The sequence below is a fragment of the Sylvia atricapilla genome, chromosome 1, assembly GCF_009819655.1.
Source record: "Sylvia atricapilla isolate bSylAtr1 chromosome 1, bSylAtr1.pri, whole genome shotgun sequence".
NCBI classification, from domain to species: Eukaryota; Metazoa; Chordata; class Aves; order Passeriformes; family Sylviidae; genus Sylvia; species Sylvia atricapilla.
Window position 1 is genome coordinate 65,193,435 of NC_089140.1, and position 23,173 is coordinate 65,216,607.

Sequence of the window (23,173 nt, forward strand, 5' to 3'; positions counted from 1 at the left end):
TTAAAGGAGAGTCAAGCGATAGAACAGCTTTTAGTTTTGAAATGTTGGTTTCAAAATTATTTTCTGAAAAAGTGAGTTCACTTTCTTCTTCTAGTTAGAAATACTTTGTGAAAGTCTTCTTTAATTTACTCTGAATGCCTTTCCACTACCAGCACATATGCCTCATCCCATTTTTGTCTGTTTTTCTCCTCATATGGGAATGAGGATGACACAATTGCAAACAGTAAGTACCTTACATGGTGGGGTACATGTAGATCCAGCTGAAAGAGATTTCCCATTCCTGTTTTCCTCTTCACGTTATTGAAGGAAAAAAAAAAAAAAAACAAAAAACAACAAACCACCTTCTGAAGAGCTTATTCTCAATGCTGTATCTATTGACACAAGTAAAGCCTTGTATCAGCCAGGCACTGCCTATGCAGTGACCTGCAGTGGCATCTGGCAGCACAGGAATAAAGGGTCATGTGTTTAGGCACTGTGCTCATTAGCTGTTAGATAGAGAAGTGTCAAAATACTCCTAAGCTACTTCTGCCCCACAAACCAACAACACATTATTGGATAAAACAAAAGCACCCACTTGGAGGCCAGCAGAGGATACCAGTGTCACCATACAATCCCAGACTCCTGCAGTTGACCAGTTTTCCAGCAAGTGATTCTGCCTCAGGCTATTCTATCATGGAGGGAAATCCCATAATTCATATATTTCATATGAAGCCATTTCAGCTCATCAGCTACTTATCAGAGAGGCACTGCTACAGTTAAGTTGTTCTGCTAAAGTTCCCATATTAGGCAGACACAGGAGCCTTCTTGGCATCTCTTCTGCAGCAAACCAAAATCTTTGGAGCAACCCATCTGATCCATATAAGTTATTCACAAATAATAACTTTACCAGAAAATGCCAACCTCTGCTTCCAGGCAAGGCAACAGAGCATAAAATTTCCATGCCCTGTGATCATTGCTCAGTTTCTCATCCTATTAGAAAGCCAATCAAGTAGAAAAGTGAAATTCAATGTTTCCTACATGAATGCATCCATGGCTTCCCAGGAGGACATCGTGTTACAAGCTGCTAGAAGGCCATTTAAGCGGGCTGTATTCCTCAGCAATGCTGCTTTTCCACAGGCTCGAGGATGAAGGCACAAGCCCTACACACACAAAAGCCACAGCTGTGCCTCTATCACCAGCTGATATCTATTTTTAAAGCTCTCTCCACACACACAGCAGCAAGTCCACCAGGCTGATCTGTCTCTAGCTCTCACACATTAGGTAAAGAACAATTAATACCTTTTGCACAAGAAGGAACTAATTAACCCTTCACAGCTTCCTTACACAGGTGAAATCAGCTACAGGAGGGTGGGACAGTCTTGCACCTGCTGGCTGCAGCTCAAAGCCCAAAGAGAGAGCCCAGCTCTGATCTCTGCTGGTCCTGCTCATGTGCAGGGCATCCCAGGCAGGAAAGGCTGCCATCTCCTCCCAGGTGCTGATCTGAGTGTTGGCTTCTTACTGACTGTTTATAGCAGTAAATATGACAGCTGTTTGTGAAACACAGGAAGGGTTTTCCTCCTTCTCAACTTTAGAGACTTTTTTTAGTTGAAGGAATGTGCGTGTATTCCATTGATTTTGTGCTCTGAGCACTTCTAGCTATCAGCCTGACAACATTTAAGAAAGTAAGAACTTCCCAGGTGGGTCAGGCCACGGAGGACACAGCCCCATATTCTGTTTCTGAAGGGGCAGGTGCGTCTGCTTAGGGTACATTGGCAGGCTGACTCTCCTTAGAGCTCACAATCATTGGATATTGGATGTTAGGAAACACAGCACTGACTAAGCCTCTCATTATTCCATGAACTTGGGATTTGCCCATGGAAGTATCCATTAGTTGGTATCTGCAGGTTCACAACCTTATCTTTGTTACATCTGTGGTGGCAGATTGCAGGTTTCCATTACCTGCTGTGTGTGAAGTGTTCATCTACATGTGGGACATCCCAAGAAATCTGTTGCTGCAGCCACCACTGAAGTGCTTGGCAGTCCTAGAGAAGACACTGCTCCTGTCATGTCTCTGAACCTCAGAACAGTGTCGTTAGTCTGTTGTGTTGTGTTTCCTCAGTGGGCAGCATGCACTAAACCCACCACCTCCACCACACTCCCCTCATCTCAGCACCTTCTTCCTTTCCCTAGAACAGGCTCACCCTGCTGTCCATCACAATTACTTTTGAAGCACCCTCGAGTCCTGGTTAAAGTGTTGATGACGAGCACATCTCACCTAACATGAGCTGAGAGCAAGGGCCTTGGAGAACTGAGAAAATACAGCGTGACTAAAGCAGTTCCTGGTTTTGTAGACTGATCCTGGCTAGTCAGCCACGGGCTGGAGCTTGGACAAGAGAAAAATAGAAGCCCTGTCTTTTTTAGCCTTGAACACCACACATACAGAAGGTTGGCTTCAGCTCTTCCTCCTGCTGGCCACAGTGCAGAGGCTTCTTCCTCCTGTCCAAGCTCCTGTAGGATGGATGGGTGGCCACAGCTGCAGTGGTCCAGAGCATTGGCAAGCTCCTTTCCAGTGGCATTTGTGCTCCCCATGGAGCTGCCTGCTGCCAGGCAGAGGAGTGGTGTAAGGGCCAGTGCCGCCCTCAGCCCTGCTGGGGTGTTACAGACAGCCCAACTTTTAATCCCAGCATTTCATCTCAGTTTTGACTTCGACAGTTTCACAAGCACTGGAGATCACTAACACAAGAGCAGCAGCCCTTCAGACCCAAACAGCAGATGAAGACTCCTCAGGCACACATCTTCACAGCTGGAATAAGCCTGAATTTCCCTAGCAAGCCACACAAACTAAAAAAAAAAATTAAAAATTGTTTGCTTGTTCATTTTTAATGCCAGCAATTCTCTAAGTGTAAATGCTAGATTTGCTAAAGGGAAATCACTGTAAATTTTGAGTAATAAATGAGGGACTCAATAAAGGAAAAACAGGTTTCTCCAAAGCCTGGTGCAACAAAGTGCTTCCCTTAGCCTGAATACAGGCTAATCAGTTACACTCATCAGCAGTGTAACTCAACAAGGATCCCGGCATATCTCTATCCTCTAGCTTTTCCCAAGAATTTTGGTCTTTAATGCAAAGAAAATGTTACACAGGTTCTCTCTCCCCAAGTCTAATTAAATATTGTGCTATTAATATTATATTTTATATTAATAGTAGGGTAGTATTGGACTAATATTAGGCTCTGGGATAAGGTTTTAAAGTAAGCTGATCATGAGCACTTGTTTTACCTGCTCAGTAACTGGCAGGATTTAGACCAGCTTTGATGGAATGGAATGTCACATCACATCTCAGTTCTGAGAAGCATGAGGATTCACTGTCAGGAACTGGTTTTGAAGAGGTCTGAACAGCAGGCAGCTTGCCCTTGCTATCAGACTGGGGAGAAACCCCACAAAACAAACACTTCTCCTAAGTTGCTGTAGACACTTGGTACAGTATGTTTATAACCCTAAGAAGAAGTGCTGCTGTGGTGTGTTTTGTAGGCTTTATTTTTTTTCTGAAGCACAGTTAGAGTTAAGAAAAGCAGACCTCTGTTGGCATTTTTTGAGACCTCCCTTCCCGAAGCAAATAGTTTTGGGGTCACTTTCCTTTACAAAGTCAAGCAATGCACCAGTGCCTCTAGACTCGAGGCTCCAGGCATTCCCACAGCATTTTTGGCATGTAGTATACAGCCAAACAAGAACCGGGCACAATTCCTACAAACAGCTGTCCTTGTACTTCACAAACCCATTGAATAATAGAATTATTGTTGATTAAAAAATAAATTAAAAAAATGAAGTGACAGCGCCGGCAAAGGAGCTCAGCAGCATCGGCCCTGCCAGGAGAGCCCGTCCCCAAAGCCTGGCGGTCCATGCCATCTAGTGGTGACACGCGCCCTTTCCACCCAAACTGGATACTAAAAGCCTCCAGGATTTACTATCTATTTCTTTATTTAATATTTCAGACTGAATCTGCAGTGTCCGGTTCAGGGATAAGCATTTTTCACTATCCATGACATCACTTCGGGGCTCAGGAGAAACGTGAGGACAGCCTGGAAGCAGAGACAAGGAAAAGCAAAATCAAGTCTACCCTCAGTATGGGAATCTTTTTGGAAAATGTGAAAACTAAGGCTGCAATAAGTGTCACTGCTAATACATCAGTGCCACAATCGTTAAACAAACCTCGTGATTTTGCCCAGAGAAGTTGTGGATGCCCCATCCTTGAAAATGTTGGGTTAAATGGTGCTTTGAGCAACCCTGTCACACAACACAGTGTCCCTGACCATGGCAGAGAGGGTTGGAACTACGTGATCTTTAGGGTCTCTTCCAACCCAAACCACTCTGTGATTCCATGATCTTGGAAAATAAAGAGGCTAACACAGAAATTCAGTAAAAGACCTGCAAATCAGAGCCTCAAAGTGAAATTCACAGCTCCCTGCCTTGGCATGGCCTCTCGGCTGGCCTGGAGGAAAGATGAACATTTCCCCACACGGTTGTAGTACCCATGCTGGTTGGTGTTTGCCAATGTGCCCCCAACCCACTGACACCAGAGGTTGATCAGACTGCTTGTGTTCTTGGAAAACCAAAAATCAAGTTGTGCCAGGGTCAGAAGTCACAGATGATGTGTGCCACCCAGCCACCAACACAAGAGGGCTTTAGGGGATTATCATCATTGCAGAGATGCTGCAGACCTGGCATGTCCAAGCTAAGCACATCCTCTGCCTACACCGTGCAGACACCTGCACCCTGCACCAAGCTCAGCCCTCTTGCAAACAGCCAGGTCACCAGGCAGCATCTCCTGCTTCTCCTGAGGATGTTCTCAAAGCAGAGTCTTTCAAAAACTTGGGGGGAGCAGGTCTTTATATTTCTAAAAACTGAGACCATTCATGTTGGAAACAAGTGGTGTGGAGACAGATTTTGATGCATTCCACCATGGCAAGGAAATTGCCTAACATTTTTAAACACAGAGAAGGCTAACAGCTGATCATCTGGCATCAAACGCCTCATTTGCCACAGGAACTGCAATTAACTCAAAATAAGCAAGAAGTTCTCACAAAGACAGAAGGCTCCTGATTAAGTCCTTCAACAAGAAGGAACAGGGCACTGTGCTAGGAAATTCAAGATTGACTTTAACAAAAATTTAGTGTTGACACATCCCCAGTGGTTCAGCATAGCACACAGTAGCAGCAAAACTTGCTTTGAGCCACAGCCCGTGTTACTTGTGAACAAACAAATTTGCTGGCAGGCGGCTTTCAACTCCCCATAAAAGATGTTAAAATACTCTAGTGCAGAGGAGAGGAATTCAGTATGACATAGAGGCAAGGTATTCTTTGCAGTGTTCTGAGGAAGGTACAGGTTACATGTAACTTCTCATTTTGAAACTTCACTGTTACCTGCATAGAAAGCTGGATGTTTCATTAGAGTGTGGACAGAAGTCAGGGGCCTGAATTGTTCAGCACATTCCCAGACCCAGGCAGAAGGATTCACAGGCAAGTACCTCTCAGGCCATGGATCCCACATCTTCTTACCTTTCTCAATTCAAGTACATGGCCAGCATTTGGGATGAGTCCTGGCGGCAGTACACACAAAACACGCCAGCAGAGACAGGTACACCACAAATAGTATGTGTACAATACTTGGACAACAACCCTAGAGTGGCCACATTATGGCCTTATCTTTCCCTACATATTAGAGTCTCTCAGCTACCAAAGTTAAAGGGACATTTTTGTCACTCATTTCCCACTATGGAAACTGAAAAAACCTGTGAATAGAACCGTACAGAAAATAAACCCCAGAACATACTTGATCACAGTGTCTCCCTTCATGAACATAATTCCTTTGCCTGAAGTGGATTCCAACACAGCTACATGTCAACATCAGCCCTAGACCAGATGAGAGCTTGCTCACAGGCACTGTGAAGCAGTGCTAAAAAGTCTTCCTTCCATCCAGCTTCAAGAGATGACACTGTGATTACAAACACTCACAGATGATCAAAATAGAAGAGCTTCTGGTCAACGTGAAGAACACATCAACATTCATGTCTTAAACATTTAACATAAAATCTAGCATATTCACACTGCCAACTTCCAGTCTGACCACAGATAAAAAATATTCATGTGAGTATAACCCAAGCAAGATGTAACACTGCTTGTATTTTATAAAGATTGTGTTTTAATTACACAGACTCAAGACCACAGGAGATCCCTGATGGCACACGAGTACCCACAGGAAAGGCACAGTACCAGTTAAAACAGCTTTTGGTGGAACTTGGGGCAAACTTGTACAATAGCACCTTCATTCATCCCACTGGACCACAAAGGAGTTCCTTGCAATCAGCACCAAAGCAGAAAAGCAAGCACACATTTCCCATGCACCTGACACCAGTTGCCCATTGATTGTTCTTATATTAGCCCCCAACACACACCATCACACACAAATCCCACTTTCTGAGCTGAGAAGACCCAGGTGCTCAAGTCAGGTAACACAAGACATTTTGTTGCACTCCATTAGTAGGCTGTTTTTACAAGTTAGAAGAATAGCACAAGAGCAAAACTGTTCTCTCAAGATATTTCAGATCTTTCTTCAAAATCTTCCTCTAATGTCTGATTATTAAATAAAATAACTCAGGATACAATGTATGCATTTTAATTAACAGAAGCAGTAAGGAATTAACCATGTTCTCACTTCCTTCTGTACATCTTCACTTCCAAAATAAGAACTTCCTACTTCACCAAGACACGTATTTTAGAAAAACTGGAGTCCACAACCAATCTTAGAAAGACAAAAAAAAAGCAGAGTGGGGAGATGGTTTGATTTTTGGGGGATTTGCTGTTTGTTTTGGGTTTTTTAGTTGCTAAAATACAATTACAATTTTCAAGGTATAAGGCAGAAAAAACATCTTTACTAACAACTTCTCTAAAAGATCTACACAAACCTGCCCTTCACAATGACATCATCTGTTGGAGTCTTGGAGACTTGGAATTTGGGGGTTTGGTATATAGCAATATGTATGGGTCAGGATGGAGGATTTTGGGTGTTGTCTTTGTCCTTCTTCATGGCTTTGGGTGGTTTTCTGTAACAGGGTGAAAAAGGTCTGCATCGTGAGCCTTGGGTGGTCATTATTGGGTCAAAACCATAAATAGTATAGGTGTCACACCGGTATTGGGTAATTATTGCTTAAAAGACCTTGGAAAGAGTTAGAAGCACTCCATTTTACCTTGTTTCCCTAGCTTGCTAGTTAGGCTCACAGCTCGTGAGCCTGTAAATACTGTAAACAGATAGGATATAATAAACAACCAAGTCTGAACTCGACATCTTTGTTTCCTGTGTTACTCATCCTGACCTTGGCAAGGGAAAAAAGAAGCCTAAACCATCATAAGAGCTGCACTAAATCAAGGACTCACCATGTTTTGTTCTTGATGAAAATCTGTGAAGCCTTTATTTGTTGTTTACTCCATTCTGTCTTGTTACTGCTGAAAGAAAAAGAACCCAGTACTATGACTAAAGTCATCTGCAGGTATTACACCAGCTAGAATGTGACTTTTGACAAGTCCTCTTTCGTAGTGTTTCACACTCAAACAAGCAGTCTAATTCTACAGACAAAATCCCATTCAAAAAAGTAAACAGAAAATCACTCAGGTCAAATATTCATATCAAGTCTGGTTACTTTATTTTTCATCTGTGCAGTCAGTTAAAAGAACAGTTAATGATGAAAGCAGACAACCACAGAAGCTTTAGGTACAGTTTTGTAACACTGAAGAAGCAAATGACCACACTGAACACGTTCTTTACGCTGGTCATTTCCAAATGAAACAGAAGGACATACACAGGTCTAGTTCAGTGTAAAACCTGATATTAAGCAGCAATGTGATCACAAATTGCAACACTGTCACATACAACACAGGAAATTACTGCTTATTCAAAGTTACACAGCCCCTGCAACAAAGATGATATGACTATTTTTAAAATAAGAACCCAAAATACATTCAAGATAATGGCTGCAACAGTAAGGCAATAGTTTTAAAAATAGATCCCACTAAACAAAAACAAGACCAACTGTGTGACCTGTTGCCTTCATAAGGTTTCAGACTAGGATGGGTCCATTCAAAGTTAAGTGCTTACCCACCACTAACGTCTCAGAAGGACACTAGTAAGATCACCTGAAGACGTGAGTATGTTGGACTGCCAGCAATCACAACCCAGGCCTTATCACAAGTATGTGTCCCACACACGCAGCTTCGCTCTTACACATTTGCATCAAGGGCCCTGTACAAAGATTTCACTACAGTTTCCTTCAAGAAAAATTATGCATTGACAGAAGACATTAGCATTTCAAAATTCTTCCAAACCACATTATATAATATACCTTTGGCCTGCTACTAGTAACATCATTAAAGCTACACACTAGGCAGACAGTATTATTGGCAGCTACATCACAACATTAGAAAAACAGCATTGGCTGTTTAAAAAAGGAAAGAGACTGAAAATAACTTTGGGGAGTGAAATGTACACCTACAGACAGCATGGGAGGGAGAAGGAAGTTGTTTGGCTAGAGCAGATGAGCTATCCAGAGGTTCCACATCCATCTAATTGCATATTTGTGTTCTCCTTCATTACATTCCTCCAGAGTCTTGAATGTTGCAACTTCAGAGCTACCCTGACCTAGCTATGTATATTGCCATAACTTCACATTTCTTCACAGCTCCTAGAAGCAGGGACTAAGTTACTGTTTCCTAGCCAGGGACACTACAGGCATCAGCCTTTTGCTGTCTTCTGTGTACAGCAGTCTAGGTAAAGTGAAGTGATGTGGAGTGTCAATATTCTATGTCAGTACAAAGTAAGTATCTTTATTTTTAAGTCTAGATTAGCAAAGCTTAAGACAAAGATGCTAATTTCTTAAGAATAATGTCCCAGTACTTGATCAGAGCTGCTAGACTGAAGTCTCACCACGTGACAAGACATAAGCGCGCAAGAAAATTGGGACATTAAGTTGTCTGAGGCAAACTGAAAGCAACAGGGAATAGGATCTGATGGCTTTTGCTCAGTTTGAAAAAATGGGAATTTTACTAAATAAAGAAAAAAGAAAAAGGAAGAAACTATCAACCATCATTAGACAGTCCGTTGCCAGCACACAGGACAGAGGAGGAGACAATCAGTATTTCAACATGTGTTTACAGGATATGTGCATAGCACTGCCTAATCATGCTTCAAAATGTAACCTTGTGCTTAATATATACATGCTAGCAAATTAAACGGTCTTTTAGGACTCCAAAGGAAAGTCAGGGCTGATCTTAGGTATTTTAATAATGAAATATCCAAATGATTTTAAAAAGTGAATGCCCCACATTGGATTTTGATCACTATTCAAAACTGACAAATTAAAACATAAAGGCACTAACAGAGTGCTCTTCTAGATGTAGGCCTACTTGATGGAAAACCTAAATGCTGCTGCTTTTAGCCATATAACTGAACCAAACCACAATTTGGAAGCCATAGGTTTAAACTTCTTAACAGCTGAAAATACAAGACCAATTTTAGAGTCCTGATTAAGTTTTTATACACAGAACAATGATCCAAACACTACCACATATCCAAACTTGGTGAGAAAATCGAAGCTGTTCAAGATGAGACCTGTTGGCAGTTCTCTCTCATACACACATCAGAGGTGGTACATGCACGTTCCTCCTCTTTCCAAAATCTCATGCATCAAACTTCAGAGTTGCTAGATAAACAGAAGTGGAGCTCTTCATTCTGAAGTGCAATGTCAAAATAGCTGTAGAACTTATCCTCAGAGAAAACAGGAGCAACTGCCGATTACCGGTAAAAATTCGTAAAGTCCTCCAGCAAACATGAGGTACCGAATTCCCTGCTGGAACACTGTCAAGAGTGTCCCAGCGATGTCTGACAAACTGGGAAGAGAGCCTTAACTGCTTCTAGGAAAAACGTTATGCTAGATACCAAATACCCGATGTAAAGGTGTACAAGGAGAGCTAAGAGAAGTGCTCTGTGTCCAAATACCAAAGATGACACTTCAGAATACTAGAGTGAGTAGTGCATAACCCAGGCACCTTCCTGTCTCCAGCACAGGTGCACTTGGAGTGAAAGGTTCAGGAAAAACATTCAGAAGCCTAGCAGGACTATTTAACCTATAATCTTTCTTATATACCAAAACCAAGAAAACAGGTCTTGCCATCCAATTGCTTTCTTTGCATCTCCTTCTTTTTTAAAAAAGAGGAGATAATAAAAACCTCCAAATCATGTGCACCTAATAGGATTTTTCATATTTCTTTTATATTTTTATATATACAAGAACTTAACTAAAATCTAACTTTAGAATACGTTCTAAAGCAGGATATTCTTTCAACTGATTTTTTAGTTCACGTGCTTTCTCAAGGTTGAAAAAATATATATATTCATATACAGCTAAGGAAATAAAACTCAATTTCACTATATGTAGTTACAGTGCTGTAAAGTAAAAATAATTTATAAACTATTTCAAGTCTGAAATGTTCACTATGTTCAGACTAAAGCAAAGGCTAAGCTTATGGTCTAGGACCTGTTCTTCATCTGTGTGCTGAGACGGGAGATACAGGAGCTCAGCATTTTTGTGATGGAGATTTCTCTCCACCTCTCCATTCTCCCAGTATTCTATGGGCTGCTGCTGAAGCCCTCCCTGAACCTCTACCACAGCAGCATCAACCATCGGTAGCTCAGAAGTAAAGGTCCTCAGGGATCAGTGTTACCTCTTAGGTCAGTTTGTCAGTAGGATCACACCACTGAAGGACACAGGGCAGAGGTGTTAACCATTCACATTTACTCAGAAGCTCAATGGAGCACTTTATGTGGTCTCTTCCGTAGGTGCCCTTCGCTGCCGAGCTGATTTCTGTCTCCCTCTCTGAGGCGAGGGTGGAGTTTCCTGTTCAGTTTCAGTTTCTGAAGGCTCGTTGTCTCCCTGCTGGGACCCTGTATCACCTATCAATTCTCTCAGGAATTTGAATTTAGACAAAAACAACTGCCAGACCACATACCATCCTGCAAGAGAAAGAAAAAAGATATTGCTTAGTTACTTCATACAAATTGATAGTCAGCTCTCCAGCAAAGTATATCACAAAAAGGGAAAAAAAATTGATCAGCTCCCATCCTTCTTTTTGCCAACTCTAACATCTCTCCACAACATATCCACTCCTTTTTACAGTCCTATAAAAACCAATTCAACTTCATAAAGCTCTCCCTCATCCAGAAGCAACATTTAAGCTCCAGGAAAAGCCCTACACATTCCAAACTGAACTGCCACAGCAAGTGGGTGATGACCATCACCATCACACAGATCAAGGTCTTAATTGTCAGGAAAAAAGAAGTCCTGTGGTTATATCTCAAACAAGGACTCAGAATTCATTACACAGGCACTGTGAAAGCACAAAAGTTTTTCCCCTCACTCAACAAACACTCCATTCTGGAAATCACATTTTAAAAGTTGCATTGCATAATCACTATTAAGCACACTTGCTCAGATCTTCAAATTAATATAATATTTTATAATAAATCCTATTCTGAAATGGACAAGGTCTTCTTTATAGTCATTAAAAGACCACATCCCCCAAATTTAATGAGACCCCTCACCATGCCCAAATCCAACTAAAGTAAAATTAACATTCTGTGGTAAATCTACATTCTGCTCCACTGCTAAAATACTCTAGGTCCCAAAATTATGCAAGTAAAGAGCTGAGATAGCCACATTTCTAGAATCTATCATTTAAGATTCATCTGCTGCTCCTCCTCCTCCATCTTGTCTAAGTGTTTCTGCCACAGGTAGCCAAAAAAACTTGAGAAAACAAATATAAATACATCTAAACCTAAGCCAGAATCTTCATTTTAAAAGAACCCAGCAAACAGGAATACAACCTCTCCATGAAATACAGTAAAGTGGAGCAAAATTTAAACAGCTCTGTGAAAGCAAATGCCAGACAAATATAGTTTTCAACCCCAACACCCATGTGGCCTGCACAGAGCTATATATTACAGTCCCATTCTCTGTTCACAAGGTCTTGCCAGCCATTTAAGCCTATACTGCTGACCTATTCAGATATTAAGAGCCCTATTTTATAGAGCTAGAGAAAACTGTCCTCCCAGTTACACAGCTTCCAGTGGAAGCAGACTTCTGGGAATGGGTAACAGGATGTACTAGGAAGGGGGGAGAAAGAGTAACAACTAACTAATAGATACATAACACTTATATAACCACAGCACCTCTGTATTTATTCCTCTTCTGTAATCCGAGTCAATAGGGCAATCCATTCTTTATGACAAAAACAATATCCCACCCTTCTCCTCCTTCCTGGAATACTTTTCACATCCTGCAGTTTTTAAATTTCAGTAACTTTTCTGCTCCTGAGAAAACTGAAGGAAAGCTTTTATATGACAACTTTTATGATCTAAATTAACTCCTAGAGCCTACACAAGTATTTCCTTTCCCATGAATACCTAAACCATTAAATGACTTGTGATTAAATCAAATCTGACATTCTGCAAATGCATTACATTCCCTTGCACCTAGAAAAAAAATTGATGGAAGATGGCTCAGTTTGGTTTCACTTTTCTTTCAAAACTAAAATAAAAACTGAGGTAGCAGCTCTTTGAAAATTGCTTCAATTGAAAGGGGAAAGGGAGGAGGATGAGCCAAAAATATTCAGGGCATTCCCAAAAGGGTTCTGGGCACTTTACAGAAGTATGACTTGAGTATCTTTGGTGAAAATAAATATTCCATTAAAGGAGGTATTTTAACTTAAGCTAAATAAAGTGAACCACAGGCTTCCTCCAACACTGCAAACAGGCTACTTAACACCCAGAATTACTGCGGGGTGTGTGTTGGGGAAATACTAAAGAATGAACAAAGTTAATTCACATCCTTAAGAAAAACAACACTGATTTCTTTTCAGTGTTTGGTCTGAGTTAGAGAGCAGAGCAGAATGGTTTAAGTATCCAAAACCCCAAGTACCGTAAACAGACTTTGGAGCTCTCTAGCCCCAGACTACAAAGAAGACAGTGTAAATAAGCAGCCAACAAGACTGGTTCTAGCAGCCAAACAAACAGACCAGTGGTAACAGGCAGGTGAAACAAACCACAGTTGAAAAAATAAAATTGCAACAGTCTTAGCCAAAGGTAATAGTGGGAGGGCAACCAGGCTTGAAAACTAGAATTTCAAAAACCTCACAAGGTCTCCAAGCCAGTAACAGAGCTCTTTGGGTATAAAGTAATCAAAGTAGAAAGATTTCTTTCTTTTACTTGCTCTAGTTACTGTGCCAACTTGGATGGAAAGTAAAAAAAAAAAAAAAAAAAAAAAATATCCCAAAACAAACACATTTGTCCAAATCAAGTTAAGACTGCCTCTTCAGCTGAGCCTCCCTGCCACCTCACTGTCACTAAATGAATAAGAATTTCCTTGGAAATAACCTGACTACTAAAGAACAAGTCATTCTGGGTAAGAAATAAATCTCTCCAGCAACAATATCAGCTAAATATATCATTAAACAAAACCACACACACAGACAGAAAGCCTAGAGGCAGATTCACATTGTCTCTGGATCAGAAGACAATGCATTTTCTATTAATTCCTCATTCTCTTAATAACATGGCAAACTGATAACACCTGGCACTATGCCATACTGAAGAACTGTAAGTTACATAACTGTTTTAAAAAAGAAAATAATTGTAAACTTATTTAAAATACACACACGAAAAAGGGGAAATGGGCATCTCTAGGCATTCTTGTCTGTATGGGGCTCAGTTTAGCTTTGCAGGTTTTTTGCTGTAGAGCTCTTCCAGGATAAGTAACTGACACCATTGGTTTGCATCTCTAACACTTCCACTCTGTTCAGGTAAGCTGCTCTCAAAGAAGTCCTACTGGTTTAACTTCACCACACAAAACCCATTTGATTAGAATCAGTCTTTCAGTGCTTGCTTTATTTTCTTTAGCTATTTGATCTACCTTTTAAAATCATATTAGTTTGACTGAGCCTGTGGAAGCCAAACAGCACGCCCACAACATGCCTTCAGCAAACAAGCAGTGACGACATGCAGACTGCAAAACATAATATTTCTACACTAACTGGTGAAAGAAGTTGCCTCTCAAAGCAGCCAGCCAGATCAAACATACATCAGTGCAATGCAAAGCAGGGGACCCAGCTCTTGATGTAGCACGTACCTGAATCCAGAGTTGCAAAATCTAATCTACCAGAGTTTTACAGCTAGGCAAAACAGCAGCTCCCAGCCCTGCACAGTTTAGTACTCGTTGAAAGCGGGGAGCCACCATCTCACTTTAAAATGCCACAGTCAGATGCCATGCAAAGACATTTAAGCCACATCTGATACTGTGCCATCAGTATGTCAACCCCCTCTAATAAATCACGATGCAATATGTTTGTAAAGAGGAGGCTGTGAGTCAAAGCCTTTGACTAACTCATAGAGGATGTAACATCCATGCAATTCAGATGTTAAATAGATTTTATGATGTGACTACACATCAAACATCAGCTCTTGGTTCCTTGTAAATGGGAAAGAAACAGCGATCCAACTACAAAGTTACTCCCACTCCAAGAGTGAGGGATAACAAGTCTCAGGCCCATCTACTTCATTCACCTTTCACTGGCTTGTATGCAACAAGCCAGCGTTTTCTAGTAAAGAAAACAGTTTTCTTTACTGGAGCACATTTTCCAATTGAGTCAGGAAAAGCAAACAAAAGAAAAGTCCCAGGGTTAATACTGAGTGCTGGGGAAAAGCACCTTGATTTTTCTTATGTGAAATACAAATGAAACCAAGAAAGGCAGGACAGTGAAGCAATAACTGCACAACACAGAGAAGATTGAGCTTCCAGTTCTGACTCTACTGTGGAACTCCTGTACAGTCTGGCAAGATCATTTTACTTCTGTGTCCCTACTGATTTGAAAATAGGATCCTATCATGCCAGAACACGGGTACTAATTTAGAATTGGGGTATCACCATGGTGAACGTTGCCTATATTCAAATGCTGAAGTTTCCACCACAGAAAATCCTAAGCAGCTACAGCTGCAAAAAAAAAAAAAATGAGCATGGAGCTATATGCCAGCTGGTGGATGGGGTCCGCCGCTTCGGACCCAGAGAGCCACAGCCACCCCAAAGGATGTTTCGCTAGAAACAGCTCCTTGGGGGGTCAGGGCGCTCCTCAGCTGGACAGAGGGGCTTCTCAGCATCGGGCAGAGCAGTGATTTTTCAGCTCAGTGATTTCAGCTTTCAGTGATTTCAGCTTTCAGTGATTTCAGCTCATGCCCTTGTGAGTTAGCCCCTCTTTTAGCCGGCCGTGGTGAGAGAGAGAGAGAGAGGTCTCGTATGGAATTTCCGCAGGTGGTACTTTATTGAGAGGGTACCAGCAAAAGGGGTCCAGGGACGAGGAACCTCCGCCGACCAGAGGAAACCCAGGGGTTTTTATGGGACACCAGGGTGGGAGGAAAAGGGTACAGAACCAATCAATTGCAACAGATCTACATAAAATCCCGAGGGCGCTTGTGGGTCTCCAGACAGGTCGCCGTGGCTAGGAGGTTTGTCTTTTTGTCCTAGTGGCTCAGGGTGAAGTTGCGAAATTCTTCCTTAACTCCTCAGCTTGGCTCCCTCCAGGGCAGAGCAGCCGGGGCTCCGCCCACTCCCACAGAGCTAGAGATGCTAACCTGAGATTTGGGAGAACAGGGTTCTTCTCTGAGCTCTGTTAGCTAACTCCTGCAACCATGCACAAGTCACCTCATCCCCATCTGTGGAACAGTGCAGGACTAGTAGACTGCCCTAGTGGATAGCTTTGCTAGGGAGAGGATCAGCCTGAAGGAAGCACTGCTCTGACACTGGGGTAACAGAGGACATCAGGTGACATGGTGCTTGGCTCTGCACAGCTCCTTAAACCTGTTCCCATTTAATGCAGCACTACCACTTGCTGCTTGCTGACTGAGCAAAAGTAAACTTGCTCTCTTCTCATCTCCCGTTTGTAACAGTTTCAAAACGCAACTTCAAATTAAAGGATATTTTCTCTTTATGAGCAGTCTAATCAAGCATGACTTTCCTCATCTGTTACAGTATTTCCCAAGAATCACTCATTGAAGAGAGTTACAAAACTGCTTAAACAAAGCATTAAAAAAAAGTAATTCAGGCAGAATTTAGGGCTGAAATGTTTTCCCATCTGCAAGTGAATTCATACTTGTGACGTGAACCACACATTCATTTCAGCACTTGGAGTTACATGATTTTTATTTTAAGTTTGTATGTCTCAAACCACATTTCATTAGCCTCTTGCCAAATGAGATGAACACTTCCATCTGTTCCAGTGAAGGCACTTTGGCAATTTCACTTGGCTTCGTGCATTACTACACTAGGAAAATAAATACACAGAGGTAAGCAGTACTAGAGCTCACCTTGGCTGGTATTTTATCCTATATCCTTGACTGTGCACGGGTTCTTCCCATCTCAGAGGTACATGGAATACACAAAAGCAGCAATAAGACCACCAAAAAAAGAAAATCAGAAAAGGTGGGAATAAAAGAAGTGGGAGCAAGTTATATTTTAGTCCCACTTTTAAAAGAGCAACTGAAAATTTGCTGTGTTTACAGTACTTCAGTGGTTTCTATGTCAGATGTGATCAGTTTACAAATGCTAGCTGCAAGCCTCCTGTGCCTCTTAACTAATACTGAAAGTAGCAGTTCCCAGCATCCAGACATGTTTTAAAGAAAAGGAAATCAAGTAATTTATTCAAAATTAGACATAAATGCCTAATTCACACTGCTGAAGAACCAGTCAAAGTAACTTCTGATAATTTGTGCTCTGAATTTTGTCAGTTCACTTTGAAAAAAAAAAGGTAAAGTGAAGGTTTTTCTCATTGTTTAAGTTTTGATAGCACTTATTACATCATATGTGGATGGGCAGCAGAAATCCACGTGATCCTAGGATGTTTTCTGGACATTTAAGTTTATTACTCTCTGCAGGCAATCAACCCATGAGTCCTTTTATGAGGCACTCAAAAGCCAAGTCCCAGCTCTTTATGCTCTTGGCCCTTCTTCTCATAAGGCTGTTTCAACATCTCTTGTCAGATGGCTGGAAAATATTCTCATCATCAGATCAGGCTTACTCCAGATTATATCCAGCCCTTCCCATGTCAGACTTGTCCATTAATTTGTGTGTCTCACTGCTGGCTTTTGCTCATATCCTGTCACACACAGCACTTAGGCAGTTTCTTCTCCACCTTCTCACCTACAGGTCACTATTCTTTCCAGCCTTCACAGGGAAACTGCCTGTCACCTGCACAGATAAACAGTGAAGTCCAAAGTACTATTTTTTTTTCCTCCAGTAGTGGTCTTGACACAGTTGAATATTTTCCATGGCAAGAGAAGTATAAGTGGCATAATCAATATTAATTAATTAATAAATGCTGAGTGATGGAAAAATTATTATAAATACTATAAATCACTATCAAATCCCTCTGAGTCACTTCTAATACAGCAATAGTTCAAATCTTTCCCCAAAAACCCCAAGGACTTTGTCAGCTTCCTGTGTTTGGTACATGTGAAATCTAGGTGACTTTCAGCAATCATTTTATAAAGTGTGACACTGATTAAAGTAAAATACAGTGAAGGATTCAAAGCAAAGTATTCATGGAATTCAAAATGAACGTCCAATATGTAATTCCAAACAGCTAAGTACTTACAAGCCACTTAAAAATAAAGTTATTAATTACTTCTGCTTTCTTTAACCAAGAAAGCACTAGGCAAATGATTATGTTAGCAGCCAAAGTTAATGCTTAGCATTTCAATTCCATTTGTCACATACAGACAAAGGCAGAAAGGCCTGAGGGAAATTATGCTTTTTTCTGAGTTTGAACAGCAGGTTGCAAAACTGTATTACTCTTTCAGCAAGATGGTAAGCAAAGATCTTGTATGCATACTTTGAAAATACAAAACCCCTAGCAATTACCGTGCTGCATCTTCTAAAAGTTGAAAAGTGGCCGGTCAACACCTAATGAGGGTAGAGAAACTTGAATAAATATCAACTTAGGTCACTATTTGTTCTGTAACAACAGACAGTGCAGGAAAAGAGCACAAGGCCAAGCAAAGTATAGTCTTGTAGTTCCAGTTATCAGTATTTCACAGATTTCCTCACCCAAGATAATGACCAAGACGTTGACCTTTCTTCCAGGAACTTTAAATTACAGAAGTTTCAGCACCCAAAATATTCCTTGTTACTGAGCTTGCAAATAATTTCCCCATTGTGTAAAAGTAAAAGAATTTTTCTTTCAGCCTGTTGCTTGACCATTTAACTTCACGTACTCCAGTTCATCTGCAGTGATGACATTTCACAATGCTCCCCGCTTCACTTTTGACATGCTATTCAGTGATATAGCCATCACCCCTTCTCCAGCCATCTATTTTCCAGGCTTGACAGATACAAACTGTTTAGAGTTCCTTCATGCAGAAATAATTTCACAGCTCTCAACAAAGAATTGCTACGGAAACCCTATCTTTTAAAAAAGAAACTAAGATTTCAATTTTTTTAAAATGAGGTAATACACTTTAATAAGAAAAATACACTGTGAGACGCATGCACATGGATGATTCCTACAGCAGCATAATGACATTTTCTCTTCTATTTCAGGCTTCTAATGTTTGATTTGCCTGTTTGCTAGCTACAAAGCATTACAGAGGTATTTTGCAGAGATGCTTGCAATTACTTCAGCTAATCCTTTCTCTGGGATAACAGCAGCTCAGTTTGCTTCCATTATATTTCTCCATATAAATTACGTGTGTATAGATTTCACACTTTCTCTGTGCCTTACTTCAGACATGTTAATATTGGATTTCACTTCCCATTTCACTATCCAGTCCCTTGATAATGCAAAATCTTTTCACTGATATGTCATTTTCAGTGCTTTGTCATTTTGACAAAATTAGCACTTTTTAAACTATTAAACATCAAGTGAAGACTTTGCTTCCTCAGTTTTTCAAAAACCACTTGTAAACCCACCTGTCACCAAGCTGCCAGGTAGATCTGTAAGTCTCACAAGCCTCTCATCACATATTATGGCATAGTTTGAATTTGCTGGCGTGGTTTTTGTTTGCTTATTTGTTTTCAGAGCCCCAAGCTCTGAATATTGGCCACAACATTCACACACTGCACTGCTCATTCCTTCCAAGAACTCCAATACACCTGCAAGTTATCCCTTTCACTGAACCCTTCTCTCTGCATATTAAAAACTCTTTAAAAATTAAAAACTAAAAAAGCAACCATTCACCCAGCACTGCCACTGTAACCCCTAAATCACTAAAACATCAACCAGCGCCACATCCAGACACCTCCTGGAACACCTCCAGAGATGGTGACTCCAGCACCTCCCTGGGCAACCTGTTCCAATCCCCGACCACCCCAACAATGAGAAAATATTTTCTCATATCTAATCCGAATCTCGCCTGTCTCCGTTTAAGGCCATTTCCCCTGGGTCTCTCAGTGCAGGCACAGCAGACGGGCCTCACTACCAGCCTACGCCAGGTGGGTGTAGAGGGCGAGGAGCCCCCGGAGCCTCCTCCTCTCGATGCACTAAAGAGAAACCCCCCTAAGAGCCGTCTTCAATCCATTCTCGCTAATACATGGCAGAAGCTGAGGGATGCCAGTCCCAAGTTTACTTCCTGCATTCACCGGCGTTTCAGACCGGGGCGTGTAGAAGCCGCACAAGGTGACTGCTCAGGAGTCCCATCACTACAAAAAGCCCTCAGTTTCAGAGGAAACGCCGAATTAAACACCGATGTAAGGCTCCGGGAGTATATTAAGGCTGGGGACGACTTGGGAAACAAAGAGAAGAGGGCGCTGCGCACCATATGCGCTCCCACACACCAGGGCACGGTGCCCTTCTCCTTCCCCCAGTCAATCGCAGCCAAGAGGAACCACCACAGATTGCGAGCCCGGCGCGGCGGCGCGACTGCGGGCGGCGGGCAGCAGCAGCGCCCGCCGCAGCCGGGCCCCGGCACTCACCGCATAGCATGAAGAGCAGCACGCAGGCCAGCGTGGCCACGATCACCAGCAGGGTCAGCCCGATGCTCTGCCACATGGCGCGGCCGGGGGGAGCCCACAGCACCCGGGCCGGGCCGGCGGCCGCGGCGGCCCCGCTCCTACTCCTCCCGCCGCCGATCGACCCGGCGGCCAGGCGGGCGGGGCTCCCGGAGCAGCGCGCTGGCGCGGGGTGGTGCGCAGGACGTGCTGGGAGGTGTAGTTCGGTTTCCTCCTCAGCGGCCCGAGAGGAGGGGTGATCCCCGACAGAGAGGACTACAAGTCCCGGTGTGCCCTGCGGCACGGTGGTGATGGCGGGGGCGGTGAGGGCTGTGTGAGGGCAGGGGCAGCGGCTGGTGTGGTGAAGCCCGCGGGCTGTCGTGGCTGCAGCCCTGCGAGGGGCAGAGGGCTCGTAGGGCACACGGAGAGGTGATTCAAGGCCAGGCTGGACGGGGCCCCGAGCCGCCTGCTCTGGTGGAAAGTGTCCCTGCTCCGAGCAGCGGGGTCGGAACTGCGTGATCGTTAAGGTGCCTCACAACCCAAACCGTTCTATGATTCCATCACTCCATGACTGAGATTTAGGGATGGGGCAGACTGATTTCTTAATCCTCTTTCTTCGTCTTGCCATTCCGGCCCTTGCGTACCTCCAGTGCGATGGTGTAAAGGGACAACGGGAATATCCAGGCCTTAGTCAAGGAAGCGATTCTACGCCCCGACGAGGTTCGAATTCCACCTGACCTTGACTCTTGCCCTCTATTGACGTGATGGTGGCACATCAAAGCTGGCCCTTCCCACTTAAATGAAATCTGAGGAAATAATATCTCTCAGAACTGTGAGATAATCTTGACTGTGATACGGACTTTGCTGTTAGCACTGGAATAAAGTTATAATTTTCCTGTGTAGTGTGCTGGTTAATGTTTCTAAAATTATTGGAAACGTGTGCAAATCCAGGACTACAGAAGCTTAGTTTCCCATGGGCATGCCACCATTGGAGTGACACGTCGGAGAAAGCTAGTCCAGTTCTTTGTTTCTTTCATGTAGCATGTAAAAATCTCCCCGTTTAAGTGAAGCCAAAAAATCTTTGTTTTCCTGGACTCTGAGCATGCCACATGCCTTCTCCTTTCAACATACCTGTAAACTAGGACTACCTACATGTGCGGTCCCCCACCCACACCCTTAAATTTGCTGTGACTTCACCAAATCCAACTAGAGTTCTTTCTTTCTGATCATAGCCTTCTTTTCCCAACATTCCAAGCCCTGTTTAATACTCTGCCCAGAGTATTAAACCACTTAGCATGTCTTTTGCAAGTATCATTTAATCTGAAACATGTTTTCTATTACTTTCCAAGTTTTAACTTCAACATGACTCCTGATCTTTGAATGTTATTATAATTCTCGCCTCAGCACTTGTTACATATACTTAAGCAAGGTTTCTTTTGTACTGCAAACACAGCAAAGTAGTAACAGTTGTTACTATATTATTTTTGAAAAGTGAGCTTCCTCCTAGCTGCACTGTTCTGTTTCTCTGAGTTTTGCTTATCATCTGCAGTTAGAGTAAGTTGTCTGGATATGGGACTGCTACCTTCTCTTTTCTGTAAAATAGCTCTCACATTTTAGGGCCATTAAAATATTCCAAATATGTCGTCCAATGGTTCTAAACCGGTATAATAATAATAATAATAATAATAATAATAGATTAATTCACATCACATCCCCAAGCATTGCAGAACCCCACAGCATTCAGAACTGAAGAGAGAATTAATCTTGGAATCAAGTAATTCTGGAGCAATGAATAGATGTGATCGATGTGTGTGTGTGTATATATATATATATATACATGGATCACACATAGGTGATCAAACACATAGAGTACTGCTCAAGGCAGTATGGAATTTCAGGCACACAGTGATTCTTCGAGTGTCCTGTGTCCTGTGCAGGGCCAAGAGTTGGACTTGATGATCCTGATGGGTCGCTTCCAACTCAGCATATTCTGTGATTCTAATAGACTAGGAAGTAAAAAATGAAAACATGTAGCAATTAGAGTTCTCGTATGTTCTGTACAGGTTGAATGCCTTCTAATCAATGTATGTTCAGTTTGGAAAATCTTCATTGTACTTATTTAGGTGTCTCTGTCTCTAGTCCGTTCACCAGGATTGTCACCTTGTTGTAGAAGTCTATCAGGTGAGTTAGGCATGATTGCCTGCTCATGAATCTATGCTGACTAGTCACAATTACTTTGACTTTCATGGTTTTGGAGACCACATGAATTCCAGGAAGATTTTATGTGTGACCTTTCCAGGGGCTGGGATAAGGCTCACTGGCCTGGAGTTCTCCAGACCTTCCTTCTTCCTCCTCTTGAAGACAGAAGAGGTGCTTGGTGTCATCCAGTCTCCAGGAACCTCTCCCAGTCAAGAGCATGTTTCAAAGCTAATTGAGAATGGCCTCACAGTGACATCAGCCAGCTCTCTCAGCAGTCAAGGACACAATCTCTCAGGCCCTGGGAACTTAACATGTTTCAGTTTTGTTTGAGTGTCCCCTAACCTGGTCCTGCACTGAGGATAAGTCCTCCTTGCTCCAGACTTTCCCTCTAATCTCTTGCCTGAGACTGAAGAATGCCAGTATGGATTGTCTGATATTCATACTGAATTTGTCCTCAGTACAGACATAAAAAGGACTTTCTGGAATAATGGCTGGGGCGCTTAAATAGGAGATAGATGTATAGTTGTGGGGTAACTGGGGGTGTTACACTACAAGCAAGCCATGAGATACAAGAAGAAACTCTTCCTCCTCCAACCATTTGGTCAACACAATCTTTGTTATTCTATTTTTCCCAATACCAATGATGATGCACTTGGAATAGGTGAGCTGGATTGTGGACACTGTTATTTTTCAAATATTTTTCAAAACCCCGTCACACAAAAGAAAACAGAACTATTGTTGGACAGATGAGGTTTTCTATTCACTGAAGTTCAGATATAAGGTTATTATACAAATCTAATCTTGGTATATCCAGTTCCTTAAGTGTATATGTGTGATGCAGGGTCACAGAACTGGATATAGCTCATCCATTCCCTGAGGAGGATGGAAAAATCTCGCTCATGGCATTATGACCTTCTATCCATCCTC

At 42.3% G+C, this 23,173-nt stretch overlaps 1 protein-coding gene across 1 annotated transcript; it reads right to left on the reverse strand.

Annotated features, from left to right (window-relative positions):
* Positions 1 to 7,649: 7,649 nt before the first annotated feature.
* Positions 7,650 to 20,188, reverse strand: SMIM13 (small integral membrane protein 13). The gene is made up of 2 exons (XM_066324679.1): positions 20,033 to 20,188; positions 7,650 to 11,034 (listed from the first exon to the last, which is right to left on the reverse strand). Exons 1-2 carry the CDS (start codon positions 20,106 to 20,108, stop codon positions 10,841 to 10,843), a joined length of 270 nt encoding a protein of 89 aa, XP_066180776.1. The 5' UTR covers positions 20,109 to 20,188; the 3' UTR covers positions 7,650 to 10,840.
* Positions 20,189 to 23,173: the final 2,985 nt, after the last annotated feature.